A 14897-nucleotide genomic window follows, 5' to 3' on the forward strand; every position below is an offset into this window, starting at 1 on the left:
TTTCTTCAAGCTCAGAAGAGTTTCAAACTTTTTAAATTGAAAAAGAATTCCTTAAAGAAATGTCATTGCTGTGCCCTAGGTCAATAAACAGGTATTATTGATCCACACACTTTTCTCTTCTCCTCATTACATGTTCTGATATCCATTCAGTTCACCAGCTTGGCCTCTGTTCACTGAACTTAGAAACAACAAATGTCCAGAGATCTCAACCCCAAGAACATGGGTGAACACCTTGTTTAACTTCTCTATCCTGGGCTTCAGGTCTTTATTTCCCCTCCTTTAGGAGTGAGGTGAAACAGCGTCCACTCTTCTGCCTTTTACATCATTATGCAGAGCTTGCTAGGTAATTGCGGGTTTTCTTAGTTGGTTTCCTCTTGTGGTCGGAGAGTCAGAGAAGGTGGTTGCCAAGAAACCGCCCATGACAGAGTTTACTATGCCAGAGCTCCTTAATACAAGCTAGAAAATGAACTGGGCTCATCGTTATTCAAGGTCTTTAGCTTATAGAGCAGTTACCATTTTGAACATTGCTGGTCACTGTGCTGGAGGAGACAGAGATTTCTGGAGGGTCTCACCTCAGCAAGCAAATGCCCCATTCTGGAAATGACATATATCTTTCCTATTTGAAACTCTCTCTTATAATTCTTTCTTGAGAAAAACAAAACAAACAAAAACTCTCTCAAACTCAAAAGTCGGGCAGGCATAATCACATGGTGACAACCAACCTCAAAGAGACTAGAAGTGCAATCCTACAAGGTTCCTAGAAGGGAAAGAAATATTGGATAAGCAGTGCTAATAGCTATTACATTATCATTTCAGAGCCTCATCAGGGATGATTCAGTCACTCGCTCACACTCTACTGCTTTTTCAATCAATTTTTAAATTTATCTTCCCATTTGTATTAATGCATTTTTTGACTGTTAATGAAGAAATACCCAAGACTGGGTAATTTATAAAGAAAAAGAGGCTTAATGGACTCACAGTTCCACATGGCTGGGAGGCTTCACAATCACAGCTGAAGATGAAGGAGGAGCAAAGGCACGTTTTACATGGCAGCAGGCAAGACAGCGTGTGCAGGGTTACTGCCCTTTATAAAACCATCAGATCTCATAAGACTTATTCGTTATCATGAGAACAGCATGGGAAAAACCCACCCTATGATTCAATTACCTCCCACTGGGTCCCTCCTATGACCAGTAGGGATTGTGGGAGCTACAATTAAAGATGAGATTTGGGTGGGAACACAGTCAAATCATATTGTTTTACCTCTGTCCCCTCCCAAATCTCATGTCCTTACATTTCAAAACCAATCATGCCTTCCCAATAGTTCCCCAAAGTCTTAACTCAATTTAGCATTAACTCAGAAGTCCACAGTCCAATGTCTCATGTGACAAGGCAAGTCCCTTCCACCTATGACCCTGTAAAATCAAAAGCAAGTTAGTTCCTTCCTAGATACAGTGGGGATAAAGGCATTGGGTAAATACACCTGTTCCAAATGGGAGAAATTGGCCAAAATGAAGGAACTACAGGCCCCATGCAAGTCCAAAATCCAGAAGGGCAGTAAAATATTAAAGCTCCAAAATGATCTCCTTTGATTCCATGTCTCACATCCAGGGCATGCTAATGCAAGTAGGTTCCCATGGTCTTGGGTAGCTCTGCCCCTGTGGTTTTGCAGGGTACAACCCCCACCTCTCCCTCTACCCTGGCTGCTTTCATGGGCTGGTGTTGAGAGTCTGTGGCTTTTCCAGGCACATGGTACAAGCTGTCAGTGGATCTACCATTCTGGGGTCTGGAGGCCTGTGGTCTTTCTCTCACAGCCCCACTAGGCAGCACCCAAATGGGGAGACTGCTTGGGGGCTCCAATTCCACATTTTCCTTCTGCACTCTCCTAGTAGAAGTTCTCCATGAGGGCCCTGCCCCTGCAGAAAACTTTGGCCTGGACATCCAGGCATTACCATACATCCTATGAAATCTAGGCAGAGGTTCCCAAACCTCAGTTCTTGACTTCTGTGCACCCACAGACCCAACACCATGTGTAAGGTGCCAAAGCTTGGAGCTTATGCCCGCTAAAGCAATGACGTGAGCTGTGCGTTGTCCCCTTTTAGCCACAGCTGGAGCTGAAGCAGCTGAGACACAGCACACCATGTCCTAAGGCTGCCTAGAGCGGGGGGGGGGGGGGGGGGGTGGCCCTGGCCTCAGCCCAGGAAATCATTTCTTCCCCTAGGCCTCCAGCCCTGTGATGGGAGGGACTGCTGTGAAGGTCTCTGATATATCCTGGAGAACCTGGAGACGTCTCCCCCATTGTCTTGGTGATTAACATTCAACTCCTGATTACTTGTGCAAATTTCTGCTGCAGGCTTGAATTTCTCCCCCAAAAAATGTTTTTTCTTTTCTACCTCATCCTCAGGCTGCAAATTTTCCAAATGTGTATGCTCTGCATCCTCTTGGATGTTTTGCCTATTAGAAATTTCTTCTGCCAGGTACTCTAAATCATCTCTCTCAAGTTCAAAGTTTCACAGATTTCTAGAGCAGGGGCAAAATGCTGCCAGTCTCTTTGCTAAAACATAGAAAGAGTTACCTTTATTCCAGTTCCCAACAAGTTCTTTATCTCCATCTGAGACGACCTCAGCCTGGACTTTATTGTCCATATCACTATCAGCATTTTGGCCAAAGCCATTTGACAAGTCTCTAGGAAGTTCCAAACTTTCCCACACCTTCCTGTCTTCTGAGCCTTCCAAGTCTCTTGGAAGTTCCAATCTTTCTTGTCTTCTTCTGAGCCCTCCAAATTCTTCCAAACTCTGCCTGTTACCCAATTCCAAAATCACTTTCACAATTTTGGGTATCCTTATAGTAGCACCCTACTCTACCTGTACCAATTTGCTGTATTAGTCCACTTTCATGCTGCTATGAAGAAATACCCAAGACTGGGTAATTTATAAAGAGAAAGAGGTTTAATTGACTCACAGTTCCACATGACTGGGGAGGCCTCACAATTATGGCAGAAAGCAAAGGAGGAGCAAAGGCACATCTTACATGGTGGCAGGCACGAGAGCATGTACAGGGGAACTGTCCTTTATAAAACCATCAGATCTTGTGAGAACTCACTCACTATCATGAGAACAGCATGAAGGTAACCATCCCTGTGATTCAATTACCTCCCACCATGTCACTCCCCTAACACATAGGGATTACGGGAACTACAATTCAAGATGAGATTTGGGTGGGGATACAGTCAAACCATATCACCACTCCAGTTAGCTTCCATATCATCCACTCAATTATTCTTTCCCTTCTCTTAGTTTCTATTTTTCAGTTTTTCTGTCCCACAACTCATAGTTGTTCATGGTCCCTCATTGTACCTTAATCTATCTCATTGTATTTCTCTAGTCATCCATTCCAAGTCAATTATGTTTGTAACAGAAAAAACAGTTACCATAGCTGCAGGCTGGGCAGAGGGTTTTACCTCAGACTACTTCCCAGACCCCAGTCTATAGATAGACTTATTGAGGGTCTGTCTACTCTCACCCTTGAGTAGAAAGTCCCTTGTTAAAAGTAATGTAGTCAAACAAGACTACGCCTTCCTCAGATGCTATGTCATAGAAGTTACCCTTACAGGGATCCATGTGCATGGTGGGGACCATAACTATCATGGCTAGGAGGGTTGGTGATCACAACAAAATGCAATTAATTATTATTAGGGCCTCAGCTATCAGTGTCAAATGAATCCATAAGATTTAATATTATGACTACAAAGAGGTTTCTTACTTTGGTTCTTAAGGACAGTTAAAAGTCAGTACATTTAATGAACTGACATGGCTATAAGGTTTCTTTATTTTATATGAATCAGTATAATGTTAGCCAAAGCATACTGTAAAAAATTAAGGATGTTACTGTAGAGCACCACTAAACATAATACAAAAAATTTGATCAATAGATAAAATTAAAATAGAATTATAAAAGTATTCAATAGATAAAAATGAATGCAGGAAAGGACAATAAACCAGGAGTGAAGGAGGGGAAAAGAAAAAATATTGTAATATGGTAGATCTAAATCTAGCCATAACAATATTACATTGACTGTTAATGGACTAAACACTCCAATTAAAAGCCAGAGATTAATAGAACTGATTATAAAGCAGGGCCAAAATATATTCTATTTATAAGAAATGCAATTTAATTATAAAGACATAAATAAGGTGAAAGTAAATGGATGCAAAAAGATAAACCAAGCAAACAATAAGCATAAGAATATTGATTTGGCCACATTAGTATCAGTTAAAAGACATAATGATAGAAAGTATTAGAAAGATAAAGAGGGATCTATCATAATGATAAAAAAGCTGACTAATCAAGAATACCTAAAAATTGTACATGTATATGCACCTAATAATAGTGCAACAAAATACATGCACTAAAAATTGACAAATTGAAAGGCAGAAAATGACAATTCCATAATTTTAGTAAGAGATTCTAATACGTTTCTCTTAGGAAATGATACTAAAATCAAGTAAAATATCATTAGCAAGGCATGGAGAATCTGAATATTATCAACCACCTTGCCCTAATCCCTATTCATAGAATATTGTGCCCAACTACTGCAAACTCAACATTCTTTTCAAGTGCTTACTGTATGCTTAATAAAAACGACCATACATTTGACAACTAAAGAAGCCTCAATAACTTTAGAAGCCTCGACTGCCACACAGAGTATATTTTTTGTCCACAACAAAATTAAAAATAAATTTAAAATATCTAGGAAATTCTTTTTTTTTTTTTTTTTTTTTTTGAGGCGGAGTCTTGCTCTGTCACCCAGGCTGGAGTGCAGTGGCCGGATCTCAGCTCACTGCAAGCTTCCCCTCCCGGGTTCCCACCATTCTCCTGCCTCAGCCTCCCAAGTAGCTGGGACTACAAGCGCCCGCCACCTCGCCCGGCTAGTTTTTTGTATTTTTTAGTAGAGACGGGGTTTCACTGTGTTTGCCAGGATGGTCTCGATCTCCTGACCTTGTGATCCGCCCGTCTCGGCCTCCCAAAGTGCTGGGATTACAGGCTTGAGCCACCGCGCCCGGCCGGAAATTCTTAATATTTGGAAATTAAACAACACACTTCTAGATGTTTCATAGTTCAAGAAAGAAAATAACATTTTAGATATCTTTTAAATAACATTTAAAAGTACCCCAAAACAGAAATACTTTGAAGTGAATTTAACAAAGATACGCTAGATCCTTTCACTGAATACTATAGAACATTACTGACAGGAATTAGAAGACCTAAATAATATCATATTCATTAATGGAAGAGTCAGCATTTCTCCCATTTTATCTATAGATTCAATAAAAGCCAATCAAAATCCCAGCAAACATTTTAGTGGAAATTGACAAAGCTGATGCTAAAAATTTGTTTGGAAATGTGAATGACCTAGACTACACGAAACAATGTTTAAAACTAAAGAACAAAGCTAAAAGACTTATGTGATGACTTACTATAATGCCATGATAATAATAATAATTCTACACAAATGACAATATTAATTAAAGAATAGAGATATAGACTATGAAAGAGACTGGAAAGTTTAGAAATAGACTTACATATACATGGTCAATTAATTTTTGGCAAAAGAACCAAGGCAATTCAATGGAAGGCAGTCTATTCAACAAATGGTACTGAAAAAATCTGGTATCCATGTGGAAAACATGAAAATCACCCCTAACCTCAAGCCATATTTAAAAATTAGCACAAGATGTATCACAGATGAAATGCAAAAGGTATAATTATAAATGCCCTGGAAGAAAATATGGAAATAAATCTTTATGACTATAAAAACAAAGACTTTTTGATCTTGGAGTAGTCAAAAGACAGGAAAAGCACAAATTAAAACACACACAAAAAAGAAAAAGCAATGAATTGGATTTTATGAAAAGAAAAAGAAATGCTCTTCAAAATGCACAATCGGAAAAGCAAGCTACATATGAAAGAAAACATTCACTATACATGCATTTCACAAAAGACATAGAGAATATGCAAATAATTTTAAATAATTTTAGTTCTCAATAAGGCTATAAACAGCTCAATTAAAAATAGGAACAAGATTTGAGCAGATACACCATAAAAGATGATATATTGGTGGCCACTAAGCACATGGAAATATGCACAACACAATTAGTAATCAGAGAAATGCAAATTAAATCACGGTGAAATGCCACCCATCCATTCGAATTACTAGAATAAAAAAAAAAACTGACAATATCAAGTGTTGACAAGGATATGGAGCAACTGGAAATCTCATACATTTCTGGTGGTGTTCTGCAGTAGACAGTGTTTGTCCAAGTCTACCCCAAAAGTCCAAGGAAGCTGAGAGGCAGATAAAAGAGATGTATATACCTAGTTTTTAAAGAAATAAACATTTAACAGAGACTTAGGAACAGAAGCAATGCTTGTGTCTTTAGCAGTGGTGAGACAATACAGTGGAGCCCCATGCCATTAACTCCCAGACCCAGGGCTTATATACCATAGAGAACGAATGTGTAGAACAATTGTAGGGAAAGGCAAGAATGTTGTATAAATCTGTCTATAGGCAGAATTTATGGGCAAAGTTGTTTGGGCTTACTGTACTTTACTTACTGTAAATCAAGGGTACAATTTACAGTACATGCTTTTACAAAAAGAACAGTGGATAAAACAGAAATCTTAGAGGCATTCCCGGAACTGGGATTAATCAGAAATCAACATGGTGGATTAGCATCTAAGATGAGGTTGCTTTAGGCTCCACAGGTGGGTATATAAAATGATATGATAACTTTGTTTTTATTCTTTCTAATTTCGAGAGAGAGTCTCACCATGTTGCCCAGGCTGGAGTGCAGTGGCATGATCTCTGCTCACCTGCTCACTGCAATATCCATCTCCCAGATTCAAGGGATTGTCGGGTCTCAGCCTCCTGAATAGCTGGAATTACAGGCACATGCCATCACACCCAGCTGACTTTTGTATTTTTAGTAGAGACAGGTTTCACCATGTTAGCCAGGCTGGTCTTGAACTCCTGGCTTCAAGTGATCCACCTGCCTCAGCCTCCCGAAGTGCTGGGATTACAGGCATGAGCCGCCATGTCTGGCCTGATATTATGACTTTGAAAAACAATTTGGCAGTTTCTTAAAACTTTCACATGTCTACCATACTACCTAGCCGTTGTACTCCTAGGTATATATGCAAGAGAAATGACAACATAGGTCTACAAAAACGGCTTGTACATGAATGTTCACAGTAGCAACATTCAAACAGCCAAAAACTTGGGGGTGGGGAGTGGACAAGTATTCATTAACAGGTAAATAGGTAAATAAATGAAGAAAATATGCCATAACCAGATAGTGGAATACTACTCAGGTATAAAAAGGAAGGGACAGCTAATATCTGCAACAACTTGGGTAACTCTCAAAAACATCATGCTGAGTTAAATAAGCCAGAAAAAAAGAGTTCACAATTTGTTATTCAAATTATATAAAATGCAAATTAATCTACTGTGACAATAATAAATTAGAGATTTCCTGGGGCAGGGTCAGAGAGAAGGATGGACTTCAAATGAATGAGGAACCTTTCAGGGTTCATGGAATTGTTCTATATCTTGACTACGGCGATGGCTCTATGGGTGTCTACAATGTCCAGGATTCATTCATTTTAGATGCGGTTTATCATATGTAAGTCTTTCCTCAATAAAGTTAACAAGAAAAAAAAAGTCAGCACATTTGGGATTGACCCTTCACCTCTGCTGAGCACTGGTCGAAGGACTAATGTTTTTAGTCATTGTGTGAGTCTCTGTGTGTTAAAAGGGCTTTGCAAACTTTTACAGTGGCGTCAGCTACAGGACCATCACTATTATAATGTTGGAAGGCTTGGAGAATCTTTTGTTAAAGGTAACACGAAAGGATCATTTGCTGAGACAATGAGTGAAGAGGGAAAATCTAACCTTGTTCTCCATGGGGCTGTGGACATGTTTGAGATTTAGCATTGGCTGAGCTTTTCCCTTCAGTGTATAAAAGATACACACACATTATTGTGACTTGAAATGAGCCCAAAGAAAATCTTTTGCAACTATAATGTTACCCAGAGCCTGGTAATTTGAAAGGTAAGAACTGTTTTCGTGCAGTAGTAAGGATTGTGATTGTAAATGCAATCTTCTTAATTATATGTACTACTTTAGCTTCTGAAACTGCCATGGCATCTTTCTGGCAGGGCACACCGGTGTCCAAAGACAAGGCTGGCCCAATTGCCTTTCCCAGGCCATTGGAACAGTCTGGGTAGCTACTAATAATCTAACGAGCTATGTAAAAGAATTTTAGTTTATGGCAACAATATTCAAATCTTTGAGTCTCTGTCATATTCTCTGAGTTTCCTTTGGATTTGAGAGTCAAATAAACAGTCAGGTTCCACTTAACCTCATTCAGATTTTCCTTTTCTGGGATTGTGGGGAGTGTGTGACTCCTCACTGTGGCTTCACTCCTTTCAGTGTGAGCTCAACTCCAACAGTGCAATACCCAGGCCTTCTAAGACCGGTATGTGGCAGAAAGTGAAATTGGACTAAACAAACTCACCGAGTCAAGACACAACCACTAAGATTCTTTTGGATTCATTCAAAATCATAAGTCACATTTTGTTTCAAATACTCAGCCCAGGTTTTCTTAAAGCATGGCTTCAGTTTGTTTAAATAAAATAGACCAGGATTTTAACAGTTTTGCAAAGTATGATCGATACACAGACAGATAGATGTTGTCCAGGTCCTTCATGGATCAGACACTCAGAGTGCATCAAACATACAAGAGTTTTACTAGAGAAACTCCTGTGAGGCAAAATGGGGAAGAAGCCCAGGGGGATGGGAGAGCCCTCAGGTCACAGTGCAGAGTGATTCCAGGGGAAGGAGAGAGGGAAGGACAGAAGCTGGATGGGACTGTCTTTACTGCATTTCTTAGAGACTTTATCAAGCTCATCAGGAACCGCAGGCTAAAACACGTATCCAAGGAGTCCTTTTCCTTCCAGGAAGGGGCCTATCTCAGTGTCCCTGCTAAGCTCAACTTAGCTGAGAATGGCAGATGGGAATCCCTGCAGTTAGAGATCTGAGGGGCTCCGACTGCCCCAGATAGAGAGGTGGATGATAGCAGATGGATAGATGATAGATAGATAGATAGATAGATAGATAGATAGATAGATAGATAGACAGACAGACAGATAGATACATAGACAGACAGATAGAATTAGAAAATACATACCTGTAGTAGCTTTCTCTAGGAGGGATTGTGGGACATTTGTGGGGCTTTTCCTTTGTTTTTTTTTTTTTTGTTTGTTTGTTTCTGGACATTTCTACACTTTATCATGTATATTCTTAACCAAATTCAGTTTAAGATTTCTGCAAGTCTTTCTCTTTTTAAGTAATTCCTTTCCTAATATCAGAAATTCACAATGCCCATGGTATGTGTGTGTGTCTGTGTGTTTGTTGCATGTGTCTGTTGCTTGTGTGTCTGTTGTGTGTCTGTTGTGTGTGTGTGTCCATTGTGTGTGTCTGTATGCTGTGTGTATACTTGCTTGGACCATTGGCACCAAGCTTTCTGATTCTTCTTCATCTTCCCCAGCTTCCTCTCCCCCAAGAAAATACACTAGAAACTTATCTTTGAGGGAAGACGACAAGCCTATTATAACCTTCTGCCCACATTTCCTTATCTAACCATGCTTATTGGCTACTGGTTACTTATTACATTGAGCAGAGAGCACTAATCCATACACTCAAAACCTGCATCCTAGGCTCTCTTAAGAAATGTGATTGAACCATTTGGGGAATAAGCCACAGTTTAAGACCTTGTAAAATTCAAAATAAAATTATCCATGCTCTGAGAGATTTGTAACAAAAACTTCTAGTCTGTAATACAAGTTAACTTCACAGTATGGTCATTTTGTTTATAAAAGCTGCACTGGGTGGAATAGTGTTCCCTCAAAGATCCATGCTCACCTGGAACCTCAGGATGGGACCCTAATTGGAAACAGTGTCTTTATAGTTATCCTTATTGAAGGCGAGCTCACACTGGACTATGGTGGACCCTAATTCAATGCCTGGTGTCCTTATAAGAAGGTGATATGACACAGAGGAGACACACAGAGAAGACCAGGTGAAGATGCAGGCAGGGACTGGAGTGATGCACTCACAAACCTAGGAACAGTGAGGACTGCTGGCAGACACCAGAAGAAGCACACTGCCACGCCTGGCTAATTTTTTGTATTTCAGTAGAGATGGGGTTTCACCGTGTTGCTCAGGTTGGTCTCGAACTCCTGAGCTCAGGCAATCTGCCCGCTTTGGCCCCGAAAAGTACTAGGATTACAGGTGTGAGCCACGGTGCCCTGCCTAATTTTTTGTATTTTTAGTAGAGATGGTGTTTCACCATGTTGGCAAGGCTAGTCTCGAACTTCTGACCTCAGGTAATCCACATGTCTCGGCCTCCCAAAGTGCTAGGATTACAGGCACAAGCCACCACCCCTAGCCAAAAACAACAATCTTTTATCATGAAGGTGATATTAGAGGGAATCAGCAGAGGTCGGGCTTACAGACGACCTGGAGTGGACAGGACTAGGAAAGGGGCTGGAGGAGGAATGAATTCCTGTAGGCTGCAGACCACAGCAAGGGGTCAGTGTGCACACAATGCAGTGTGCGGTTCTGGTGAGTCCTGAGGATGAAGCCAAAGCCAGAACCCAAAGGCTGTCAGGCCACACCCGATATCAGTGGTGACACCGAGTGTCCCCGTAAGGAAGATGATTCTCATCTTGGAGAGATCAGAGTCAAGCAGAAGGCCTGGGCGAGTCTGGCAGAATGCAGCATGGGGGGCCACAGCCAGAGGAGACATGAGAGCCAACTGTGAAGGTGAGGGGGCATCTACAGTTCTAGAAGGTCCATGCAGTCCATCTGTGCCTCTGCAGCATGCAGAATACCATCGTGGCCACGATTTCCTTGAGTTTTAGCTTCCGCCCTCTGCTCTGATATTTTGCAATTTTCCTGGTGTAGATAGAGGACTCAGAGGCATGTACTGTGGTTTCGCAGGACTCTTCAGGGGCTGATATTCCCAAAGGTCTTCATTTCTGCAGAGATCTTCGTTCAGCTCTTCTCTATGTCTTATGACCTGTACACCTGCTGCCGCTTTGCAGGAGCTAGATCATAGTTCTGGGCTGTGGAGCGGCATGAAACTGTGATAAGTAGATCCCTGCAGCTTCAAAATAACGTTGAAATAAATAGAGAAATAATGGGAAAATTCAGAGAGTATGTCACATAGGCTAGAGTCGTTTGGGGGATTTGATGAAATGATGTGTATGGAGGGAATAACAGTCTAGGTGCAATCATGTAAGATACACCACATGATAGGTTAAATAAAGAATGTGAATGCATTATAAAATGTATTAACTATAATAAAGGCATAACTATAAGATATAAGGAAACTCTCTATGTACCCTAGGGCTGAGGGAGGGCACCCAAGGAAGGGCACGCTTGGGAGGGGTTCACCTCTTACCGGAGAAGGTGTGGACTGGCCACTGGGTAGCAGAGAAGTTGGCTGCTTTAGCCAGACTGGAGCTGGTCTGGAGTTGCTGGGCAAACAATCAACCACCCCCTGGAAGGCAGGCAGGGCCAGACATAGTCAGCAATCCCTGTGCCAGGGCTGCAGTGGGAGCCTGCACTTGGAAGATGGCAGAGAATCTTCAAAAGAGCAGGCTGCATCAGGGGAGGGGGAGAAGGCTCTCAGAGGGTGGGCTGCTGGGAGCGCTGGGCCACAGACATGTTGCACGTGGGCCTTGCTGGGGTTTTTTGCAGACAGGTTATCGCCAGGCCGAAGCTGTAGGGTTGCAGAGGGATCACTTTCAGGGCCTGTGGCTCAGGCAGTATCCGCTGGAATTCCTCACACCCACATGGCTGACTCTCCCCACAGGCTTCAGAAAAACTGCAGGAAGCCCCTTCCACCTGCACCTGAATGTCCTTTCTTTTTTCTTTTGAGATGGAGTCTCGCTCTGTTGCCCAGGCTGGAGTGCAGTGGCGCAATCTCGGCTCACTGCAAGCTCCACCTCCCAGGTTCACGCCATTCTCCTGCCTCAGCCTCCTGAGTAGCTGGGTCTACAGGCGCCCGCCATCATGGCTGGCTAATTTTTTTGTATTTTTAGTAGAGACGGGGTTTCACCATGTTAGCTAGGATGGTCTCGATATCCTGACGTCATGATCTGCCCGCCTCGGCCTCCCAAAGTGTTGGGATTACAGGTGTGAGCCACCGCTCCTGGCCCTGAGTGTTCTTTCTAGGCCCTCTACCAACACAGCTTAACTAAGTGCTCACTTTAAAGAAAAAAATGCTTAAAGGAATTTCACTGTCTATTGTAGAACACAAATGGAACAGTACATTTGGAGTTTAGAGGCAATAAATTAACTGCCACTGAAAGCTTACCAAAGAGACCAGCACGTAGTAGGGGCTCAGTGATTGGAAGTTGTGAGTATTACACTTTTTATTCAGTGAAACCAAATACATCTAAATTATTGGGAATACAGTTAAAAGGCAGTCATCTTAGTATTTTTTGTTGTGTAATTTATTTTTGTGTATTACTCAACTAGACACAAAGCTGAGAATCTGCATGCAAAGTATTCCTAGTTTCTAGTCATAATTCATATTTATTTTCTCTCCTTTTTGTCTAGGTCTTATACAATATGTTAATTGCCTTTACAAAGATGCATAAATTTGAAGACATAGAACCTGTTGACATCTTGGCTGGATGTGCCCGATTCATCATTGTGGGGCTTGGAGGGATATTGTTTGGTATCGTTTTTGGATTTATCTCTGCGTTTATCACACGTTTCACTCAGAATATCTCTGCAATTGAGCCACTCATCGTCTTCATGTTCAGCTATTTGTCTTACTTAGCTGCTGAAACCCTCTATCTCTCCGGCATCCTGGCGTGAGTACAAACCAAGGATCAAGTCACATAGTAACAGAAAGAAAGTTTAGGACCACATCATGTGAACCAGGCATCTGGGAAAGACTTGACTAATGACTGCTAACTCTCCAAGGTGTTGCAGGATTTAGGAGCTTCTAAACTTTTATAAAACCTGATTCGGGTTCTTTGTCAAACGAACATTCTCTCCAATGTTTGCCTTCGTCTTCTTCTTGTGATTTGCCTGAGGAAAGCATAGCAATTATCACTTCAATTTAGAAGGCTTAGGAAAGCTGGTACAGAGAAGATCTGGGGAAACTTCAAGGTTAAGTTCTCATCTCAGTAGTGTGTTTTTTCCTTGAAAAGTGTTTTTTTTTGTCTTTGTTTTTGTTTTTGTTTTGAGACGGAATCTCTCTCTGTCGCCCAGGATGGAGTGCAGTGGCGCGATCTCTGCTCACTGCAAGTTCCGCCTTCCGGGTTCACGCCATTCTCCTGCCTCAACCTCCTGAGTAGCTGGGACTACAGGTGCCTGCCACCATGCCCGGCTAAGTTTTTTGTATTTTTAGTGGAGACGGGGTTTCACTGTGTTAGTCAGGATGGTCTCAATCTCCGACCTTGTGATCCACTCACCTTGGCCTCCCAAAGTGGAAAAGTTAATTTTAAAGTTGAAAAGAGGCATGGCTGAGGGACTGCCATTCCTGGGCTCTGCCTTCCGCTGTGCCCCTCCAACCACATCATGCAGCCATGGCTCTTCAGTGTGGGATGAAACTAGGCAGGTGGGATAAGACTAGAAATCTACATTTCTTGGCTCTAACGAAAATATTTTTGAAATGTGTATCCTTATGTCCTTGTACCCTTGAGATGTTTATCTTTGAATGAGGCTTCTCAGCATGGCTTATTATATCTGGTCATGTTGTTTTCTCTATGGCACTATCTTTCTTTCCAGCTATTCAGGCTGATACATTTACTTTTATTGTAGAGAAATACCTCTTTCAATTAAATGTGATAGTGTAAACTCCAGGCGTCTGTCACTTTCCCACCTGGAAAATAATCAAAACTTCTAAGACAAGGCAAGTATTTTTTCTTTTTCCCATACTTGCTTAATGGCTCTCGAGCAGATATATTTGAAATAAAGCCAATAAAAGAGAACCTTGCATTGCTTTAGAAGTTTTGATCATTTATGGTTGGGTTGGAGGAAATGAGAACCTTGCTGAATTATTCTGTTATTTTGGTTTAAGGCAGAGTAAAGTAGAGTGTGAGTTGGGACTGACAAACTCTTCATGAAGAGGGCAAGAGAGAAGCATTCTGCTCTCTCATGGGTGTGCCCATGGGGAATTATGTGTCCTTTTATTTCACTGTGCCACGCCCACCTTCCCACCACATTCAGCTTTACCTTGTAAAGATCCCTCAGGGAGGGAAAAGAGGGAGAAAGATGATCTGTGGACAATCCGCAGCCACAGAAGGGAATAAGGGAGATATTCTTGCATCAACAAGGGCTTCATGCATCTGTGGCATCGCCTGTGGGGAGGGCGTTTTGTGGAGGGGGAAAACCTCATGGATTTTCTTTGAGACTCGACTCTGCTCCTTTTATAGAATCACAGCCTGCGCAGTAACAATGAAAAAGTACGTGGAAGAAAACGTGTCCCAGACGTCATACACGACCATCAAGTACTTCATGAAGATGCTGAGCAGCGTCAGCGAGACCTTGATCTTCATCTTCATGGGCGTGTCCACTGTGGGCAAGAATCACGAGTGGAACTGGGCCTTCATCTGCTTCACCCTGGCCTTCTGCCAAATCTGGAGAGCCATCAGTAAGAGACGGCAGGACCCCAGAGTCTCTGGTCTTCCTGCATTTTCAGTTCTTTTATTCCCATCTGCAATGTAAAAACTGGAGGACTGAGTAGATGCTAACTGGTTTTACCGGTTAGGGTAGACTAGGCACCTGGTTGTGAGCAGGAATCTTTCCTGTTTGT

At 41.8% G+C, this 14897-nt stretch overlaps 1 protein-coding gene across 1 annotated transcript in view; it reads left to right on the forward strand.

Moving 5' to 3' along the window:
- The window catches only part of SLC9A4 (solute carrier family 9 member A4), a 60128-nt gene that overhangs the window by 16063 nt on the left and 29168 nt on the right, over positions 1-14897 (forward strand). Inside the window, exons 3-4 of the mRNA XM_010356561.2 lie at positions 12689-12948; positions 14518-14735. Of these exons, the coding sequence (XP_010354863.1) occupies positions 12689-12948; positions 14518-14735 (478 nt within the window). The remainder of the gene's footprint in view (positions 1-12688; positions 12949-14517; positions 14736-14897) is intronic.

The sequence above is a fragment of the Rhinopithecus roxellana genome, chromosome 17 (genome assembly GCF_007565055.1).
Source record: "Rhinopithecus roxellana isolate Shanxi Qingling chromosome 17, ASM756505v1, whole genome shotgun sequence".
NCBI classification, from domain to species: domain Eukaryota; kingdom Metazoa; phylum Chordata; class Mammalia; order Primates; family Cercopithecidae; genus Rhinopithecus; species Rhinopithecus roxellana.